This window comes from Hemitrygon akajei, chromosome 15, assembly GCF_048418815.1.
Source record: "Hemitrygon akajei chromosome 15, sHemAka1.3, whole genome shotgun sequence".
Lineage (NCBI taxonomy): Eukaryota > Metazoa > Chordata > Chondrichthyes > Myliobatiformes > Dasyatidae > Hemitrygon > Hemitrygon akajei.
The window spans coordinates 16,028,657-16,052,222 of NC_133138.1; the positions used below are offsets into that span (position 1 = coordinate 16,028,657).

The 23,566-nt window shown below is 41.4% G+C and overlaps 1 protein-coding gene across 1 annotated transcript; it reads right to left on the minus strand.

The window, feature by feature from the left end:
- Positions 1-316: 316 nt before the first annotated feature.
- Positions 317-22,831, minus strand: LOC140739187 (uncharacterized). Its single transcript, XM_073067237.1, has 5 exons — positions 22,591-22,831; positions 20,604-21,142; positions 5,713-5,871; positions 2,806-2,936; positions 317-2,290 (listed from the first exon to the last, which is right to left on the minus strand). Exons 1-5 carry the CDS (start codon positions 22,640-22,642, stop codon positions 2,272-2,274), a joined length of 900 nt encoding a protein of 299 aa, XP_072923338.1. The 5' UTR covers positions 22,643-22,831; the 3' UTR covers positions 317-2,271.
- Positions 22,832-23,566: the final 735 nt, after the last annotated feature.

Genomic DNA, 23,566 nt, shown 5'->3' on the forward strand with positions numbered 1-23,566 from the left:
CTTAACCAATGCTTAGAGCAATTGCACAGAATTCAGCGAATCATATCCTGGACAATTCCCCCACAGTGAAATCCCTCTTTACTGAGTGTATCTAGTGAGGCAGCTCATTGGCCCCTTGCTAACAGCCACCGGATTCAGCAGTGAGAAAACCCCTTTTATCAGACTCCATACGTCTAGGGTCAATATGACTTGGGTCCAACGAAAACCAGAAAGTTGGGATGTTTCATCCACCGGGACCCTGATCTATGTGAATACTGGGTAAATACTGGCCCCGTGCAATTGCCCATTGGCAAGAAATAACAGATCATACACTGCATACAATTATAAAGAAAGTATATTTATGAATGTTAACTTATAAAAAAAAAACAAGAGGGCCCATCATAATTAAAACAGTTAAATGTGTACAGGTTGGAGCTCAGTTCTTCCAAAAGCTGGTGTGTCCAATGTACTCATGGTGCCAACTCCTATTCATAGATCACCAGTGAGATTTCCCCTCTTTGACTGCATGACATCATGCATTCCCACTGGACTGAATCTTATGGCCTGTTCTCCTGAGCTTCTTCTCTCTCCATTCTCCTGCCAAATAAAGACCTCGACCCACCTCAGTGTCCATCACAAAACATTTCCGTCCAGCATTCTCTAGAACATTCTTCTAATTTCACCATCCTGATTGGATGACGTGACATTTCTAAGCATGAACAACACAACCCCTTATTGTTAACGGTAACCCAAACACTGCCAGCAGAACACACTGCTTCTACAGAAGGCTATTGAATGAAATACTTACAACGTTAGCAGTAAAATCTTAACCAGGTCATTACACATAAAGAAAAAACATTAACTGAACTTTGTATCTCATAGTTTACTGTTGACACTGTCCCTACATTTAACACAAATCTTATCAGCGATGAAATATTTGATATTTTAATATTTCTAATTTATGGCATTTTAAATATATGCTGTTATTAATGTTCTTTTATAAATTTGCAATTTAAGTTTTCTTGCAGCATACGATTACCATGATTCTGAGCATTTCACAATGACTTTGTCAGTAGGATCTTTTTTTTGCATTTCTTTTGTTATGGGCTAAACAAGAATTATGACGCTGATCTGGTGAATTAGATTTAGCAGTTAAGACTTTCTGTTGGTGAGATTGATATGTTGCTGAATTCCTGACGTTCACATCCTGTTGCTGTCCCATTTGAATTAATGACTATGGGCTTCAATGGAATAATAGCAGAAAATTCTACTTCTGCAGGCAGTGAAGTATCTCAGTATAAAAGACTGAAAGAATTAAATGAGTGGAAATTATTGTGCAGATATCTCAAATACATGTCAGATTCTTCTGAATTTGATATTAAGTGAGGTAGTAATTATTTGCAACGTGTTGAGAGGAATGTCAAAAGAAATCATAAAGGGACTTTAAGACGTTATGTTTTGACAGAGAATACGTACACGGCACTGGAAGAACTCAGCAGGTCAGGCAGCATCTTCTGAGAAAAGAGTAGCCTGATGAAGGGTCTCGGCCCAAAACATTGGCTACTCTTTTCTCACGGATGCTGCCTGACCTGCTGAGTTCTTCCAGCGTCGTGTACATATTCTTTGACCCACAGCATCTGCAGTTGTATTTTTGTGTTTATCTTTTGACAGAGTACTGTACTTGATTAGAAGTTGTTAACATTTTTAAGTGATATTTGGAAATCTATCAAGAACAAAGTGTCATTTTCAGCTCAGGTTTCCCTTGGACCTGGATCTATTCTCACTAATTCGGTAAGCGAAGTCATTTTATTGGCCTTACAACTAGTTCCATGGAGTTCATTAGATGGGCTGGGGTTGTGGTGGATGGTCAAATCAACAGTGACATTCTCAGGATATCTTGAAGTCAGACCACACCATTAGTATATGAAGGATAGTTCATCACATCCAACCTATGTTCTTACACAGGCAATGAAATCTGCATAAAGAAAAATTGTGATCGTCTATGATGAAATTCACAAAGGCCCACTGTTTGTCTGCTGAATTGGTTAATTACTGCACAACGCTGGGCAGGAGAGAGAAAATTTGCTTAATAGTCAACTCCTGTTCACAGGCCAGACGTTGTCATCAAAAAGAGTGTTGCAGTTTGGAACGAAATAGCTGATTGATTGTAAAGTCCACTCTTGCTAGGAGGAGATGTGATGCCCACACTCTGCTAACACACAGATGTAACTCAACAAACGATCCAACAGTCATTATTTCCGGAGTGAAAGTTAGCGATGGGAGTGAATGACCTCAAATCTGGCACTGGCTTCTGAAAGGTACAAAAATTCCAATGACAATTAATCAGTAATAGACAAAATTCTAATAAGGCACTCATACAGACAAATTGGTTTATTTTAAATATATAGATGAAGTTCCATGTACTTATCTGGTTATATGACATTAACCCTTGCTTAATGAAAGCCAAAGGACTCTGGGTTCATTGTCCCACTTTAGAGACTTAAGCTCAGAATCTATCCACTGCCCATGAGGGAATATTGGATGTTCAATCCTAATGTTTTGACAAGTTGTTAAACTGAGGCCTTGTTTGCTCCATCGGGGAAATGTAACAATCTCACGACACTAATTTGAAAGAAGACCAATGGAAGTTCTCAAATATCCTCAGGATAGTTACTGCTGAACTGATGTTATTGAAAAAGTGTTCACTTTCACTCAAGTCATTACGTGCTGACAATCTTTCACATTGGAGAAGGCACTCTGCCAGATCACGGCAATATGTCATAGATCACTTCTGGGTTCAATTTAAGAAGTAGCTGCAAAGTGTACCTGAAAATTCTGGAGTCCTCTTTGCCCCTGTTGCAGAGTTTTTCCGTGTCACTCGTGGTTTGTTGTGTTGCAGTGGGAAAAGTATTCAGTCCAGCCCTTGCATCACAAGTACAGCAACTGAGAAATATCATCTACAACACCAAGAGATACATAGTACAGCAATGGGTTCTACTGAATTTTTTTTTCACATGGGGATCAATTCAGTTTAAACATTCTCCTTGAGAAGCATTCAATGTTATTATTTTGCTTTATTTTAAAAGCAAACAATCTAATTAACAGAATAGCAAGCACGAGGAAGTCTGCAGATGCTGGAAGTTCGAGCAACACGCACAAAACGCTGGTGGAGCGCAGCAGGCCAAGCAGCATCAGAATTAACAGAATAATTTGACTTTCCAGCAGTTCACTCAGTAAGTATGCTACATGTTACAGTCCTTTACTCATTGAGGATATTCTCCACTAACTCAACGTCAGTAAGACCAAGGAATTGATTATGGACTTCAGGAAGGGGAAGTTGAGGAAGCATGCACCAGTTTTTATTGAGGGAAAAGGTGAGCAGATTCATGTTCCTGAGCCTAACAAATTGAAACAATTACAAAGAGGGCACACCAGCGATTATATTTCATCACAATTTTGAGGAGATATGGTATGCCACCAAAGACTCTGTCAAATTTCTATAGAAATGGAGAGCATTCTAACTGGTTGCATCACCAGCTGGTATGGAGGGACTGCACAGGATTGGAAAAGTTGCTACGATGCCCTGGTTAAGATTTCTACTGCTATGCTGTGAGGTAGGTTATATTAGCAATCTCCTGTAAAAGCAGTGTGCCATGCTGGAAAGAGTGGTTTAGCTTTGGCTAAAGATCAGGAGCCAACTTAGGAGAGTGCGTCAACCAATCAGGATTGTGGAATTTGAGAGAAGGTTGTAGAGAGCTATGGGGAACAGTTTTCTGAAGGACAGTAGTCTAGTTTGGGGTCTTTTGGTGGGAGCTGTAGAGTGGGGCACAAAGGAAGATGCCACGGAATGCCATTGGAAGGAGAGTCCCCATTGCAAGTGAATGTGCAAATAAATGGCTCTGAGGAGGAATGGTCAATACTCCAGAGAGAGAGCCAGGCTGTTTAAGAAGCTCTTTGAGGGGAGTACAAAATGTGGTGGGTGCTTTCACACAAACAGTGGGTCCAACGTATGTGTAAAGAGATGCACGACTCTAGTATAAGCTCCAACGTTTACATGCACATTGGACTGGTTTATCCGTAATGGGCCCTTTCATTCTTCTTTTCCTTTTCAGTAACTGTTTGCTAAAATTGAGAATTTGGTAAATATACTTTCTTTATCATTTGGTGTATGGTATGTCATATCTGGGCTACCAGTAACCGTGTACGGGCAGTATTTACACAGCATTCGCTCAAAGTGAGGTTCCTCTAATCGAAACATCACAATATTTGTCTTTGGTTGAACCCCAAATCATACCAATCCTAGGCATATATTTTTCATGACAGGTGATCTTCTCACCGCTGAGTCATGGGGCTATTAGCAGAGTTAGCTATTGAGCCAAGTCTGTATATGAGCCTGGTGAGAGGGTTTCACTGCAAAGGGTTACAAGCTCAGCCTGCTCCATCACGGGCACCAGCCTCCCCATCATCAAAGACATTTTCAAAAGTTAATGCCTCAAAAAGGACCCCCACCACCCAGGACTCACCTCTCACCTCTCATTACTACCACTGGAGAGGAGATAGGAGTCTAAAGTCAGATCCCACCCCTCTGTCATCAGCCTTATGAACAGACAACAAAATCATGAACATTGCCTCACTACTTTTTGCTGTATGCTCTGATTATTTAACTTCAACATTTTATTTAATTTTTTGCCTTATTAATCCAACCTATGTCAGGTCCAAACAACACTTTGAGCAGGACCAGTACAACAAGTACTACTGCTCGTTAGGGAAACCACAGCAACAGCAGTGTATATGTGGTGAACGATGGGGCAGCAGAGGAGATATCACACAAATCAATCTGTATCCACTGATGAGTTGCCACTTTTAAGAAGAAATGGATGGCGAGGAAGCAAATTAATACAGTTCAGTCAATTGGGTCTATTATCACACATGTGCTACATCTGTCAAGTCTTTACACTATTTTTCTTCATCTTTCTTTCTGACAGCAATGAGGACTATTCAGCCCATCAAACACACACTGGCTCTCAGATTAATTCCATCAGTCTCACTCCTCAACTTATTTACCTGTAAGTTATTTTTTCACACTTGGCCACTAACAGCCCCTTGATTCTCCCATCAGCCAAGTAAAGTAAACTGTAAGACTAACAACCAGCGTGTGGGAAGATGTGGTCACCAGGGAAACATGCAAACTCCACACAGACAGCACCCGAGATCAGAAATGATTAAAGATTAAAGATTACCTTTATTTGTCACATGTGCATTGGAACATAGAGTGAAATACACTATATTTAATTTGCATTAAAACAAATCAACGAAGATTGTGCTAGAGGCATCCCATAAGTGACTCCATACTTACTTAGCATGCATACCCACAACTCTACTAATCCTAATCATACATCTTCAGAATGTGGGAGGAAACCAGATCACTCGGAGGAAGCCCACACTGTCTCAGGGAGAACTCTCCTTAAGACAGCAGCAGGAATCGAACTCCAATCGGTGATCGCAATCGCTGTAGGGTGATTGCATATGCTGCCATACTGATCTGGCACTATGAGACCTGCGATGTCACTGCATGTCAGTAGCCCCAGTTATGTAATTGTACTTCCCTATTTCCAGCAGATTCAGTTAAACTCTCTTCATTAAATAACTCTGACCTGTATTTCACCTCAGTCCCTGCATAATTGGGGCAGGAAAATTAAAATGTACTTAATGAAGGGATTATCTTTAACTTACTTGTGCCTGTTGACTTTGAGTTAATTGGTCCTTGAGTTCTTGGTTTCTCCTCAGAAGCTCCAGTCGATCTCTTTCAAGCTCAGTAATCTTTTCCATCAAACTACAGAGCCTATACAGCATTCCTATTCGCATTTGATTGGTGATACCACTGGACATAATCTGAAATAGAAGAATTCTTTCATTTACTGCCACGTAACTGCTGCAACAAAATCTGAGCTACATGATGTTGATTGCTGATCGCCTGAACTGTGACTCAGATAAGCCTGAAAGATTACATCATTAAGTGAAAATGGGTCTGAGAAAGAGGCAGATACTATATGATGTGGGAATCCTTTGTGGGAGAAATGAAAAAGCAGAAAGAATGGGCCAAATGCTAGAAGAACCTTTGGGAACTGCCATCTCATCCCAGCACTCTGAAGTGCAGTTGCAAGTCAGATTTATAAGATTAGCTTTATTTGCCACATGTACATTGAAACATACAGAGAAATGGCATTGTTGGTATCAAATCAAATCAGTGATGAAGGTACTGGGGGCAGCCTTCAAGTGTTGCCATGTTTCCAACACCAACACAGCACGCCCACCTATCCCAAACCCATACGTCTTTGGAATGTCGGAGGGAGAACATACAAACTCCTTTCAGAGTGTGTCAGGAATTGAACCCCAATCCGTGATCACTGGCACTTGTAAAGCGATTGCACGAACAACCACGTTGTCACAGTGCCCTTATCTTTCACTCAGCAAAAGACAATCCCAGAGAACATACTACATGTTTACTAACATTAGTGCGAGAATTAAGTCCCTCATTGACCTCACTGTAAGAAATGGCTGCAGACATGGCATTATGCATCGTGTCATATGATGTAGGTGATCATGGTCTATCCACGACCATGACAGTTCTTGGCAAGGTTTTCTACAGAAGTGGCTTGCATTGCCTTCTTCTGGGCAGTCTGTTTACAAGACCTACAATCAATACTCTTCAGCAATTTTCTGCCTGGCATCAGAGGTCGCATAACCAGGACTTGTGATCTGCACCAGCTGCTCATACGACTATCCACCACCTGCTCCCATTGGCTTCACTTGACCACGATCAGGGGGCTAAGCAGGTGCTATGCCTTGCCTAAGGGTGACGTGCAGGCTGGGGAGGGAGGGAACATCTTACACTTCCTTTGGTAGAGACATATCTCCACCCCACCACCCAAATCAGGACCATTACAGTTCCTTTTCTCTCACAGATGCTGATCAACTCACGTAGATCCTCAGATCCCTGCATCTACAATTTCTTGTGTCTCATATATCTTCTGATTTAATTAATGTAACTGACATATACCTGATCATTCTTAAATCTTTACATGTCTTTATTGTTTTAATTTGCTAACATTCTAGTAAATATTTAATAGTATTTTATTGCATTCGTTTTTGAGTGTTCTTGAATAGTTATACACACCACAAACATTCAAGTTCAATGAACACTTTGAAAGCAAATAACGTCAGACTCATTCCAGGGCCTTCCCTTTGTACTTGGGAAGGCTTCTCAAAGCCCCTGCTCCCTAGGGCCCATCTCAGGAAAGTGCAGGCCTGGTCCCAAGAGCAAGCCACTGAGCTGAGTCACAGCTCATCAGCCACAGGAAGCTTCTACTCATTTTCATAAACAAAGCATGACGGTGTTTGTAATACCCCAGTTAACATGACAGGAACAAGAAAGCAACTATATACAGGAAAAGCAAAGCTTTCTAAATGAAACAGGGTGTCAAAACGTTAATACGTACTACTCTGGTCTCTCTATCTAGGGAAAGATATTCTTACTTTGGGATCATTGCACAATGAACTCACCAGGTTGATCTCTGAGGTGAGAATATTGGCATCTCCTTATCGGACTGCAGAGGAGGGAGATGTACGATGTACTGAGACAGATGACAAGATAACCACTGAAAGACCACATCTTCTAAGTGGAGAATCTAGAAACAGAGGGTGTTGTCTCTGGATAAGTTTTCAGTCATCTGAGACTGACAGTATGAGAGATTATTTGGTTTAAGGATTGCGAATGTTTTAAATTCATCAATTCTGTGAGCTATGGATTCTGCAGTCACTGAGTTTATTCAGTAGTGAAATTCATATATTTCAGGACATTTCAAAAAAAACATAAATGAATTAGGGCAATAAATAGGTAAGGCAGAAACTGAGCAGTGATGGTGCAGGCTTAATAGATTTGTTCCCTTTCCTTGTGTTTTTCTACCTGGCAATAGCCAGTTATAGATGAAAAGTATTTGCTGAGGTGTTATGCGAGGTACAGTTTCCCTAAAAGATTACTTCATGTTGAGTCGATTGATAATCATGTAAAAAGGAAGTATGCAGAAAGGTGAGCTGTTAGACCAGTAGCAGTCCTGATGGAGTCTTGCCCCAAAACATGAGGGTCTTGGCCTGAAATGCCAATTGTTTTGTCCCCTCCATAGATGCTGCCTGACCTCCTAAGGTCCCTCAGCTTTCTGTGTGTTGGCTACATACAATTGTTGGTCTTGGTGAAGTTGCAATGCCACATCATGCTCAGGAGATCCACGCTCATATTGTTTTTGTTGATTATAAACACAAGAGATTCTGCAGAATCTGGAATTCTTGAGGAACACATACAATCTGCTGGAGGAACTCAGCAGGTCAGGCAGCGTCTGCGGAGGAGAAGAAACAATTGACATTTCCGGCCGTGACGCTCATCAGGACTGGAAAGGAAGTGGGTAGAAGCCAGAATAAGAAGGTCTAGGGAGGGGAAGGAGTGAAAGCTCCAGGTGAAGGGGGGAGGAGTGGATGGGTTGGGAGGTGGAATGAAGAAAGAAGCTAGAGGGTGATAGGTGAAAGAGGTAAAGGGCTAAAGAAGAAAGAATCTAGTAGGACAGGACAGTGGACTATGGGAGAATGGAAAGGAGGAGGGACACCTGAGGGAGGCGCATGGGCAGGTGAGGAGAACAAAAACGTTGAGAGGAGCGCCGGAATGGGGAATGGAGAAAAAGAAGGTGGAGGAGGGAGAAATTACTGGAAGTTAGAGAAATCAATGTCCATGCTATCAAATTGAAAGCTACTCAGACAGATATTAATTATTGTTCCTCCAGTCTGAGTGTGGCCTCATTGTGGCAGTAGGGGAGGCCATGGACCAACATGTCAGAATAGGTATCGGAAGTCAAATTGCAATGGGAGTCCACTGGGATTGACTTTGTTGATCTATCTGTTTAACAACAGGACTCAGGTGGGAGTGAGGACAGAAATTAAACAGGTTTCCTACATCTAAATGACCAATAAATAATTTATAAAGATATTCTGATATACAGCTGGTGTAAATGAGCAACACAGTTTACAGGATTTTGCTGAAATTTCATGACAAGAATACAATGCATTAAAATTGAAAAATGTTCAAAGATCTTCAGGTCATTAATCCATAACGTTGCGTGTTTGTCCGGCTTTAGATCTGCCCGACATGCAGAGTGCTTCCAGAATTATCAGTGTGTCTTCAAATGTCCTGCATCTGCAGTTTTTAGAACAATGTTCTACTGTATTTTCTAAATTAAACTGGAAGTAGTTTATAACATTACTGATAACCCAAGTAGCAAAGTATTTGGACCAAAATCTGAATTATGTAGATCTGGTATTCTCCAACAATGATGACCCATTCAATACTGAATGTAAGATCAGAAGCTCAGAGCAGATTCAATGGACCAAATGGCCTAATTCTGTTCCTATGACTTATGATGACACATAACTTTGCTCTTTCATCCATCTGCCATTCCTGCTGCCGATCTTAGCTTTCAGCAAAAATAATTGGGTAAATTACCCTCTTTCTCTTTTCCTTCTGGTCTAAATTTCCATTAGTTATATTGTCCTTTGTTAAGTAACCATTGTTTGTCAATCAGTTTTCACTTTTTCTTGCCAACTAACATCATGGTAAGCTCTTAGGAATGTATATCTGCTCCACAATAGTGCTCACGAATCGATGCTAATTGGTGCTTAGTTAATACTTAATTGGCTGTATCACATAACAAGACCCAAGACAATGGATGCTGTTATTAATTGAAGTGTTAGCTAGTGCCAGGTTATCAAGTTACATTGAGCCCATCGGACAGAAGCAGCAACTATACCCAGCTGATCAATGTTGAGGTTTATGCTCCGTGAGTCTCCACCCATACCTCTTGACCAAATCTTATCAGAATATCCTTCTATTCTTTTTTCACTTATGTGCTATCTAGCTTTCCTTTGAATGCACCTGTGGTATTCGCTCAAACCACACCTTATGGTAGTATTTCACATTCCTACCACTCATAGCTGAAGAATTTTGCATAAATTCCTGATAGGATTTATTATTTCCATCCCACAGTTCTGACCCCAGCCCTCCCAGAGTGAAATCACATCTGTCTGCCATAGATCCTTACCGCATTATTCCTCAGAGTTGCGTCTTCTGGACACCAAACATTTTGCCTCTCGAACATTATTTCAATAGGTAATTAATTATATTCCTCTTTCTATTTTAAGACCATAAGAACATTTGACATAGGACCAGATTTAGGCCACCTAGCCCATCGAGTCTGTTTCATTCCATCATGACTGATTTATTATCCCTCTCAATCCTATGTTCCTGCCTTCTCCCCAAAACCTTTGATGTTTTTACTAATCAAGAACCTATCAACCTCTGCTTTAAATATACTCCATGACTTGGTCTCTGCGGCTGTCTGTGGCGATAAGTTCCACAGATTCACCACCCTTTGGCAAAAGAAATTCCATAAGACCAAGGAGCAGAAGTCAGCCATTCAGCCCATCGAGTCTGCTCTGTCATTTTATCATGGGCTGATCCATTCTCCCATTTAGTCCCATTCCCCCGCCTTCTCACCATAACCTTTGATGCCCTGACTACTCAGATACCTATCGATCTCTGCCTTAAATACACCCAATGACTTGGCCTCCACTGCCGCCCGTGGCAACAAATTCCACAGATTCACCACCCTCTGGCTAAAAAAATGTTTTCGTATCTCTGTTCTGAATGAGCTCCCTTCAAACCTTAAGTCATGTCCTCTCGTACTAGACTCCCCCACCATGGGAAACAACTTTGCCACATCCACTCTATCCATGCCTTTCAACATTCGAAATGTTTCTATGAGGTCCCCCCTCATTCTTCTAAACTCCAAGGAGTACAGTCCAAGAGTGGTCAAATGTTACTCATACATTAACCCTCTCATTCCCAGAATGATTCTAGTGAATCTTCTCTGAACCCTCTCCAATGTCAGCACATCCTTTCTTAAACAAGGAGCCCAAAACTACACACAGTACTCCAAGTGAGATCTTACCAGTGCCTTATAGAGCCTCAACATCACATTCCCGCTCCTATACTCTATTCCTCTAGAAATGAATGCCAACATTGCATTCACCTTCTTCACCACCGACTCAACCTGGAGGTTAACCTTAAGGGTATCCTGCATGGGGACTGCCAAGTCCTGTTGCATCTCAGAACTTTGAATTTGCTCCCCATTTAAATAATAGTCTGCACGTTTATTTCTTCTACCAAAGTGCATGACCATACACTTTCCAACATTGTATTTCATTTGCCACTTCTTTGCCCATTCTCCCAATCTATCCAAGTCTCTTTGCAGATTCTCTGTTTCCTCAGTATGACCGGCCCCTCCACCTATCTTTGTATCATCAGCAAACTTAGCCACAAAGTCATCTATTCCATAATCCAAATCATTGATATACAACGTAAAAAGAAGCGGACTCAACATGGACCCCTGTGGAACACCACTGGTAACCGGCAGCCAACCAGAATGGGATCCCTTTATTCCCATTCTCTGCTTCCTGCCAATCAACCAACGCACTATCCACGTATGTAACTTTCCCGTAATTCCATGGGCTCTTATCTTGTTTAGCAGCCTCATGTACAGCACCTTGTCAAAGGCCTTCTGAAAATCCAAATACACAACATCCACTGCATCTCCCTTGTCTAGCCTACTTGTAATTTCCTCAAAAAATTGCAATAGGTTTGTCAGGCAGGGTTTTCCTTTAAGGAAACCATGCTGAGTTCTACCTCCAGGTACTCCGTAACTTCATCCTTGACAATCGACTCCAACAACTTACCAACCACTGATGTCAAGCTAACAGGTCTATAATTTCCTTTTTGCTTCCTTGCCCCCTTCTTAAATAGTGGAATGATATTTGCAATCTTCCAGTCTTCCAGAACCAGGCCAGAATCTATTGACTTTTGAAAGATCATTGCTAATGCCTTCGCAATCTCCACAGCTACTTCCTTCAGACTACAAGGGTGCATTCCATCTGGTCCGGGAGATTTATCTACCCTTAGACTATTCAGCTTTCTGAGTACTTTCTCTGTCGTAATTGTGACTGCGCACACTTCTCTTCCCTGACACCCTTGAGTGTCTGGTATACTGCTGATGGCTTCCTCAGTAAAGACTGATGCAAAATACTCGTTCATTTCCTCCGCCACCTCCTTATCTCCCATTACAGTATCTCCGGCATCAGTTTCTATTGGTCCTATATCTACTCTCACCTGTCTTTTACTCTTTATATACTTGAAAACACTTTTAGTATCCTCTTTGATATTATTTGCTGGCTTCCTTTCATAGTTCATCTTTTCTCTCTTAATGACCTTCTTAGTTTCCTTTTGTAAGCTTTTAAAAACTTCCCAATCCTCTGTCTTTCCACTAAATTTTGCTTCCTTGTATGCCCTCTCATTTGCTTTAACTTTGGCTTTGACTTCTCTTGTCAGCCATGGTTGCATCCTTTTTCCATATGAAAATTTCTTATTTTTTGGAATATATCTGTCTTACACCTTCCTCACTTCTCGCATAAACTCCAGCCACTGCTGCTCCGCCGTCCTTCCCACTAGTGTCCCATTCCGGTCAACTTTGGCCAGTTCCTCTCTCATGCCACTGTAATTTCCATTACTCCACTGAAATACGGACACATTGGATTTCGGCTTCTCTTTCTCAAATTTCACAGTGAACTCGATCATGTTATGATCACTGCCTCCTAAGGGTTCCTTCACCTCAATCTCTCTCATCACCTCTGGATCATTGCACAACACCCAGTCCAGCACAGCTGATCCCCTAGTGGGCTCAACAACAAGCTGTTCTAAAAAGCCATCTCACAGACATTCTACAAATTCTCTCTCTTGAGATCCAGTGCCGACCTGATCTTCCCAATCCACTGGCATGTTAAAATCCCCTACAATTATCATAACACTGCCCTTCTGGCAAGCCTTTTCTATTTCCTGTTGTAATTTGTAGTCCCCATCACTGCAGCTGTTTGGAGGCCTGTATATAACTGCCATCAGTTTCCTTTTACCCCTGCGATTTCTTAGCTCAACCCATAAAGATTCTTCCGATCCTATGTCACCTCTTTCTAATGATTTAATATAATTTCCTACCAATAAAGACACGCCTCCCCCTCTACCTACCTGCCTATCCTTCTGATACACCATGTAACCTTGGACGTTCAGCTTCCAGAGACATGCATCCTTTAGCCACGTCCCATTGATGGCCACAATATCATACCTGCCGATCTGTAGCTGTACAACAAGATCATCCACCTTATTCCCTATGCTGTGTATATTTAAATATAACACCTTAAGTCCAGTATTTGGTATTTTTTGCTTTGATTGCACTGCAACTTTATTGCACTGCAACTCAACCCAATGGCTGCAAATTTGCCCCATCACCTGCCTGTCCTCCCTGATATCTTTACTGCTCACTATCTTAGATTTATTTCTGTTTTCTCTCTCCTCCGCTCTATCATTCTGGTTCCCATCTCCCTGCCAAATTTGTTTAAACCCTCCCTTACAGCTCTATTAAACCTTCCCGCCAGGATATTTGTCCCCTTTGGGTTCAGGTGTAACCTGTCCTTTTCGAACAGGTCATACTTCCCCCAGAAGAGATCCCAATGATCCAAGAATCTGAAGCCCTGCCCCCTGGCACCAGTCTCTCAGCCACGTATTCATCTATTCTTGCCCTTGCCAGCACGTGGCACCGGTAGCAATCCTGAGATTAGTACCCTGGAGGTCCTGCTTCTCAAGCTTCCTTCCTAACTCCCGGAAATCTCTCTTCAGGACCTCCTCCCTTTTCCTCCTCATCTCTGTTCTAAAGGGATGACCTTGTATTCTGAGGCAGTGTCCTCTGGCCGTAGACTCGCCAATTATGAGAAACATCCTCTCCATGTCGACTCTTTCTACGCATTTCAATATTCGACTGGTTTCAATTATATCCCCCCCCCCCCACTTATTTTCAGTCCAGCACGTACAGGCCCAGAGCCAACAAATTCTCTTCATACATTAACCCTTTCATTCCTGGGATCATTCTCGTGAACTCTCTCTGAACCCTCCAGAATGACAGCATATCCTTTCTTGGATAGAGGGCCCAACTCACAATACTATTTTAAATATCTCCTCATTGATCTGTTCTTTTATTGTCATTGTGATTTCTAGATGGCTTGGTAAATATTGCACCAAACTGGCAATCAACTGTAGGCCCGGTCATAAATCTAGAATGTGCTGATAAACAGAACACCAGTACATTTGTTGGTCCACTCCGCTCTATCATGGGCGATGTTAGCCATCCCCAGGAGAGTACTGATGAACTTACTCATCCAAAGCTTTATTAGCAGGCCTCAGTCAAGAGCACCCACCTTACTGATGTGAATGAGAATTTCTAGCTCTGCCCTTTTCACTTATTTTACTTTACTTTAATGTTTAATCTATGAACATTGATTTCTTGAGCTTCACATAGAACCATAGAACATTACAGAGAACAGGCCCTTTGGCCCTTCGTGGCTGTGCTGAACCATTTTTCTGCCTAGTTCCACTGACCTGCACCTGGATCATATCCCTCCATACCCCTCTCATCCATATACCTGTCCAAGTTTTTCTTAGATGTTAAAAGTGAGCCTCCATTTACCACTTCATTTGGCAGCTCATTCCACACGCCCACCACTCTCTGTGTGATGAAGCTCTGCCTAATGTTCCCTTTAAACTTCTCCCCCTTCACCCTTAACCCATGTCCTCTGGTTTTTTTTTCTCCCCTAGCCTCAGTGGAAAAAGCCTGCTTGCATTCAGTCTATCTATACCCATCATAATTTTATACACCTCTATCAAATCACCCCTCATTCTCCTACGCTCCAGGGAGTAAAGTCCTAACCTATTCAACCTTTCTCTGTAACTCAATTTCTCAAGTCCTGGCAACATCCTTGTAAACCTTCTCTGCAATCTTTGAACCTTATTAATATCTTTCCTATAATTAAGTGACCAAAACTGCACACAATACTCCAAATTCAACCTCACCACTGTCTTATACAACCTCACCATAACATTCCAACTCTTATACTCAATAATATGATTTATAAAGGCCAATGTACCAAAAGCTCTCTTTACGACCCTATCTACCTGTGACGCCACTTTTATAGAATTATGTATCTCTTCACCATTCCCATTCCCCCTTCACCATTCCCATTTCCCTCTCTCACTTCATCTCCTTACCTGTCCATCACCTCCCTCTAATGCTCTTCCCCGTTCCCTTTCTTCCAAGGCCCTCTGTCCTCTTCTATCAGATTCCCCTTTCTCCAGCCTTTATTTCTTTCACCTATCAGTTTCCCAGCTCTTAACTTCACCCCTCCTCCTCTGCCAGTTTCACATATCACCTATCACCTTGTACTTCTTCCTCCCTTCCCCCTACCTTCTTGCTCTAACTTCTCATCTTTTTACCGGTCCTGATGAAGGGTCCTGGCTTGAAACATCGACTGTTTACTCTTTTCCATAGATGCTGCCTGGCATGATGAGTTTCTCCACCGTTTTGTGTGTGTTGCTTGTATAAATAAGGTGGATGTTTTCTTTCAATTTTTCAATTTAACATTACCCAGATTTCTTTAATCATTCACAAGTTTGTTTTTGAACTCAGTAAAATATACTTCTGAACTACTATGGTAATCGCTGTTTAAATTATTTCTCCATTGCTGTTCCCTTGATAATTTGATCTAATTTATCTTCCCATGTTATATTCATTTCCCATCAAATTTTGCTTCTTTCTCCACTCATTAGCTTTGAGAAAGACATTAAAGACAATCAGTACTTTCAAACTTCCATGTTTTATAATTTTGTATAATTGTTTCATGGAACTGATTGTCAATACAGTAATGTGATTCTTCATGGATAATATATCCATGTGGTATTCACATACCACTTGAGACTTCCTACCACTCAGGTCCCATTCCTCTGCTGCCAGTATGTTGTGTCAATTTACAGCTGCCTTCTATATTTCTGTACATACCACCAGGCTCAAGGGGTAGCACCAGCTATCCCACTGTTGTAAGACAATTGAATGGTTCCTTAGTACAACAAGATGGACCTTTGACCTCACAATCTACCTTGTTATGATCTTGCACCTTATTGTTTCCTTGCACTGCATGTTACACTTTATTTTGCATACTGTTATTATCTTATCTTGTTCTACCTCAATGCATCAAGTAATGATTTGATCTTTATGAACAGTATGCGGGACAAATTGCTTAATATGTCTTGTAAATGTAAGAATAATTCCGATTATATTTTCTTTATCTTTTCTAGAAACATTAGGCTGAATCAATTTTAGCTCTGACCCACAACCTAAGATGCCCACTTGTTCACATTTGCATGGGCCAAATGTGAGGGCCAATTAAACTGAACCACCCCAGGACACATGGTGTGGACTCGACAGCAAGCAGGCATGCCCTGGAGAGAACATTAACTCCTGTTAAAATTGTCAAGATGTGAAACACTATTTAAATGTTTAATATACAAAGACAAGTAAAAAAAAACCTTATGGTAGTGCTAAGTAATTAAAATAGCAATGTAAAACAGAAATATTTAAAGAACACTTAAAACATTCAGAGGTAATTAGAAACATTGAAATAATTTTTTAAATAATACCTTTTATTCCCCTGAACTCCAGGTGGGAAAGGAACGTACTTTGCCAAGTCTGGCTGGCAGAGGATCAAAAACTGAGAACCCCAGCCCAATTTGGTTTCACCATTGGATTACACATGGAGCCTATTAGCATCTCACACTCAGCATGTGCTAGACTCACAGCTAGTCATTGGCATACTTACCTAGAAACAGCCGAACATTAGATGTTCATCCAGCGCAAAGCAGGCTATTATTTATACATGCCTGCAATGTTCTTTATTGAGGGGTGTTTCAATTATCCCTTCTGTATACAACTTATTGCCACCAATTATTACCCCTAGTTTTCCATTTATAGGCAAATTTCAGATTGTGCATATTGCTGTACTGACAATTCAGTTTGAATGTTATTAATTATTCTATACACCTCATTTATAAGTCATTTTTTCTACTTTTTCCTAATGTTATTATTTATGCTACTCTTTATCTATTAATTTGGACTGACCATTACAATTATGTAAAGATGTACTATAGAAAGTATTCTATCTGAATGTATTAGAAACATAGAAACATAGAAAACCTACAGCACAATACAGGCCCTTCGGCCCACAATGTTGTGCCAAACATGTCCCTACCTCAGAAATTACTAGACTTACCTATAGCCCACTATTTTACTAAGCTCCATGTACCTATCTAAAAGCCTCTTAAAAGACCCTATCATATCCGCCTCTACCACCATTGCCGGCAGCCCATTCCATGCACTCACCACTCTCTGAGTAAAAAACTTACCCCTGACATCTCCTCTGTACCTACTCCCCAGCACCTTAAACCTGTGTCCTCTTGTGGCAACCATTTCAGCCCTGGGAAAAAGCCTCTGACTATCCACATGATCAATGCCTCTCATCATCTTGTACACCTCTATCAGTTCACCTCTCATCCTCCTTCGCTCTAAGGAGAAAAGGCCGAGTTCACCCAAACTATTCTCATAAGGCATGCTCCCCAATCCAGGCAACATCATTGTAAATCTCCTCTGCACCCTTTCTATGGCTTCCACATCCTTCCTGTAGTGAAGCGACCAGAACTGAGCACAATATTCCAAGTGAGGTCTGACCAGGGTCCTATATAGCTACAACCTTATCTCTCGGCTCCTAAATTCAATTCCACGATTGATGAAGGCCAATACATCATACTCCTTCTTAACCACAGAATCAACCTGAGCTGCTATTTTGAGCGTCCTATGGACTCCGATCCCAAGATCCCTCTGATCCTCCACACTGCCAAGAGTCTTATCATTAATACTATATTCTGCCATCATATTTAACCTACCAAAATGAACCACTTCACACTTACCTGGGTTGAACTCCATCTGCCACTTCTCAGCCTAGTTTTGCATCCTATCAATGTCCCACTGTAACCTCTGTCAGCCTTCCACACTATCCACAACTTTTGTGCGATCAGCACACTTACTAACCCATCCCTCCACTTCCTTATCCAGGTCATTTAAAAAAATCATGAAGAGTAAGGGTCTCAGAACAGATCCCTGAGGCACACCACTAGTCACCAACCAGCATGCAGGATATGACCCATCTACAACCACTCTTCGCCTTCTGTGGGCAAGCCAGTTCTGGATCCACAAAGCAATGTCCCCTTGGATCCCATGCCTCCCTGCTTTCTCAATCAGCCTTGCACGGGGTACCTTATCAAATGCCTTGCTGAATTCCATATACACTACATCTACTGCTCTTCCTTCATCAATGTGTTTAGTATTAGAACTTGCTATGGCAGCTACGCCACCAAGACCACACAAAATTGCAGAATCATGGGCATAGTTCAGTCCATCATAAAAACCAACCTTCCATTCATTATCTCTGCCCATCACCTATTGCCCACTGCCGTGAAAAGCAGCTAACATAATCAAAGACTCCTTCCACCATGGTCATTCTCTCTTCTCTCCCCATCTACCAGGCAGAAGATAGAAAAGTTTGAAAACGTGCAGCAGCAGGCTCAAGGACAGCTCCTACCCCACACTTGAACAGTCCTCTTGTACAATACATATGAACTCTTGATCTCTCACTCTACCTCATCATGGCCCTTGCAACTTATTCGTCTACCTGCACTGCACTTTTTCCGTACCTGTAGTACTATGTTCTGTATCTGTTGCTGATTTTTCTTATGTGGCATCTGAATGCACTTATGTTTTGGAAAGATCTGTATGGATGGAATTCAAAACAAAGTTTAATGACAATAATGATGTAATTACCCCCACACCATATCCACTATCAGATTAGAGCAGGGTTCATGTTTTCAGTATGTCTTTTTCATTCCATGACATCTAAGTTATGACCCATAGCATTCCTGAGAACAATTGCATATTTGAATTTAGTTTAGATATGGTTACAACAGGATATATAGCTCATTGTCTGTACTCCCATTCCCCTCAATGCTATTGATTCAGGCTTGGGTCATGGCAACTGGATCTTCACCCACTTTTTTCCCAGGTCCCCTTTCATATTGATCAGAAGTATCGACTATACTTATGCTGTCAACACTTTTTCCTAGACTGCACCCATCTATACCCTTCTGGCTATCAAATTCTCTTTGATTACAACCTTTCTATTCCTCCTTCTCCACAGTTCCTTGGCTGATGTTAAGCTTTCCTCCTTAATATATTCAATGACTGGTGCTTGTTGGGTTGGACCTGTGCTGGTGGAACTACCTAAACAGAAGAAGTTTTGCAGATGATGGAAATCCAGAGCAACACACAAAATGCTGGAGGAATTCAGCTGGTCAGGCAGCATCTATGGAGGGGAGTAAACAGTTAACATTTCAGGCTGAGACCTTTCATCAGGACTGCAAGGGAAAAAGGAAGAAAGCAGAATGAGAAGGTGAGGGGAAGGGGGCAACAACTTCTCTAACTTCCAGTGATTTCTCCCAGTTCACCCTTCTCTCTTTTTCCACTCCCCATTCTGGCTTCCCTCTCACCCCCTCCCTTCTCCTACCTTGCCCATCACCTCCCTCTGGTGCCCTTCTCCCTTCCCTTTCTCCTATGGGCCACTTTCCTCTCCTATCAGATTTCTTCGTCTTCAGCCCTTCACCTATTTTAGCTATCACCTCTCAGCTTCTCACTTCCTTCTCCTCCCCCACCCACACACCTTCTCCCTTGCCTGGTTTGACTTAACACTTGCCAGCTTGTACTGGCTTCTTCACTTTCCTTTTGAGTCCTAATGAAGGCTCTCAGCCTGAAACATTGACGGCTTATTCCCTTCTGCAGATGCTTCCTGACCTGCGGAATTCTTCCAGCCATTTCTGTGTTGTATTGGTCTACCTGCTCTATTTCCCAACACACAGTCGCACTTTCTCCCTCATTGCATGTGCTTTCCCTCTGAGACAGGACCGTATCTTAGAGGAAGCGAACCTCTTTGCTGAATTGTCCAAGTGTTGCTAATTTACATTTGAAATTAATGACTTAGACCATACCATAAGAGGGAGGAGCAGATTTAGGCCATTTGGCCCATCAAGTCTGCTCCTTGATGTTAGTTTAGATAAATGTACAGCAGAAACTAAATCTCATCTTCTGTAACTCCCCATCCCCCTGCATGCTATTGGTTCAAACATGGGCTATGGCAATTGGATCTTCACTCTCTTGGTGATCCACTAGCCACTTGAACTGAAGTGACTCAAGGCAGAGTCATTTCCTGTAGGTGTGACATTTTTGATTTCATACAATGATGCCGATTCATAGATTGTGCTGTTTCTTCTATTCGTTATCGATTCTTTTGAAACAAGGTTTGAGTTTTGAAACATTTCTAAGGACAATACTGAACAATCTTTCCTTGGCATGAACCAGGAGCACTTGAGACTGACAAAGGGCACCAAAACTCAAAGAAGTGTTGTATCATAGATATCTCCAAATTCAGACACTGCAACAAATATGAAGAAAAAAATATTAACAAGATAAATCATTGTAACTTCGTTGACTAACCTTATTTTCCATACTGTTTTCCCTGAGCTGTGTATGGCGCCAGTTGTTTGCGCTTATTTCGTGACCATTTTCTTTGTCTTTTTCCGTCACAGTCTTGGAAACAGCTGAGACAGTAAGATCAGACTTTGTGAGTTCTGTCAACTCTTCCAGGTTATATGATACGTTCAGCGTTTGTGTGATATGATTCAGCTCAAACACGTTGTCCTCCATTGGAGATTGTGCAGCTTTAGCTTCATTCTCTGTGCCCGAGAGAGCAGCAAAGCTGAAAGATCGTGGGAAGAGTCCTGGCCTACTGTCGCAGGACAAGTACGAGTAGAGGCTGGAGCTGTTTGATGTGTGTCTGCTGTGGATGGAATTGTTCTCTCTCGTATCAGAGGACACTCTCTTCAGATAAAGGCAACTGGAGTTCGATAAATCCAGACCTGAATCTTCTGACCGGCTCCTCACAAACAATGAAGGTTCTTGTTTAAACTGACTGGAACCACAGTCTAGGTTGTCTGGAACCTTACTTTGCTGTTTTTCACTTTTCTGTTTCTTGCCTGAAACAAAATTGTTTGCATTAGATATCTGCCAAAAAATATTAGAGGAGTAGCCTTGATGGTCTGTTGTGCAAGTGTTTCAGTGAGGTGTGACTATATGAGGACTATTAACTGGTTTCTCATTCCACACGTGCTAGCTGAATGACTAAATTAATTCAGCATTTTCTGTTTTTCTTTCAGATTTAAGCATCTACAGGTTTCTATGTGAGCTAAGCAATTCGAACAGTCAGGTTGCCACAAAACAATCTCAGTTAAGCTGAGCAGCATCTGCGGGGGAGGGGAGAAGGATGGGCCGGGGGGGATTTATTAAACTTTCAGGTGGAAACCTTGCAGCGAGTGACGAGGGGCGACGGCCAGCAGGTTGTTAAAACCAAACAATTAAGTTGTCACAGTTTTATAACTTTGCTCAAGGAAAGCATAATTTCCTGACCGCCATACCTTGATGAAACTTTGCCGTGCGTGTGTCGGGGGCTGAGGGGGCGGGGGGGGGGGGGGGGGTGGAGGTCGCTCGCACTCATTCAGTAGCTACAAATCTTACTTATATAAATGGTGCTGAAATTCACATGTTCAACTTCCTACGTTCTGGTTTTCAGAGAGAAAGAAGGGTTAAAATAGAGAAGATTAAGTTGTCACAGTGCAATGCATCATTTTGTGTCAATGACTAACAGTCTGAGGGCACGCAGGGAGCAGCCATCGTTGCCATGCTTCCAGCAACTAAGTGCCCACAACTTACTAAACCTAACCCATATGTCTTTTTTGGGATATGCAACAAAACCCCACACGTGCGAAGGAAATGCCTTGCAGTATATTTTGATGGAAAGTTCTGCACTTCGCTTCCTATGCATCTGACAATAAACAAAGTTAATGTACAAGAAAACTGTCATTCTCTCCCACCCATCTCATGTGTATACTATCTTCCACAATTTCAGAATGTCCCAAGGTAATTCAGTCATTGCCTGACAAAGGATTAATCTAAAATATTAGGTGCTTTTTCTTTTCCATGTACAGCCTGAGCTTTTTCAAAAGTTTCTCATTTATTTCAGATTTATTATAGTTACTGTAACCTGTCATACATAGGTTTGGGACTCAAGTTCAAAAGGCTTTGAAAGATTTCCTGTACAGGGCACCTGCTATTGAGCATTGATTATTCTGACCATCTTTTACAAACACAGCTGGCTGTTGAATATTTATGTGGTTTGCAAATAGGATTCCACACAGGAACAATGTTTTAAATAGTAAGACAGTACGTTAGGTTAGCATTCTAAATGATATCATGGTGATCACAACTGCTGAACCACATTACAAATTGCCCTCCCCACTCACATTGTAAAGAGCACTTATCCCTTTGGTTTTGCTCATGAAAGAGTGCTCCTTTAAACTCTGTGAATGAATTAACAATAGCCAAAAAATACTCAAACATATTCAACTGAAAATTAGTATAATGTTACCTTTTCTCCACTTCAGCAGTGAGAAGATTTGCTTCTTTTTCCCAAATGACATATTAGAAGCGCTTTCTCTTTTAAATCACAAATCACCTCCTTCTCGTGATGACTTCAGACTGGTTCAGAAGGGGGAAAAGATTCAAAGAATTCTTGTCACTTTTTCAGAGGTACCTTTTTCTTGTTCTGAAACGCAATTCTTTAAAGTGTTTTGAGCAGCGGGACATCGAGAAAGCACGTTTAACTGAACTGAGATAAGGAACAGGAACTAGTTTGAAACTGAAGATGCAGCCTATTTATAGCATTGCGAAGTGTAGGTCATGAAATGAGCAGTAAGGATTGCAGAAGAATGCAAAAGGTGCTTGCATTCTCTAAGTGGTCAAGTGACATATTTACACACATGCCTATCAGCTCCTTATTGTGCAAACTTGCACTAGCCTCAAGAGTACCTCAGGGGATCATCATACTTGAAATATTTCTAATTTGCCATTTTGTCCTAGTTGAACTCAGTATCTACATTTATACACCTGCTCCCAGCATTATACTATACTCCAGTTATTCATAGTTTCATGATATTATGATAGATCAAAGGAAACAGCCTGTTAACATGGATCACAAAGAACTGCACGTAATCCACAGCACTTTATCCAGCAATTTATACAAACGGCTGTGTGTTTTTATCTTTCAGTATGCTTCTTTATCATACTCCTCCACTTCACTAAGATGGTAACTTCTACAAAGGCATGAGTTTATTTGCACCACAACTTCGCCTAACCTCCTAATGCTTCATGTATCAGTTTTATAGCATATATCCACTGACTTTTTCAGGTCAATAAAAAAGTCTCTTTGGAAACAGTCAGAATTTCAGTCTGCTCCTCTGGAAAAATAAAGGAAAATCTAAAATGTGATGCGGATTTTAGTGTACAATAAGACTGTGCAGACAATATACTTGGGCACAAATGAAGATTGGAATACAGTAACCATG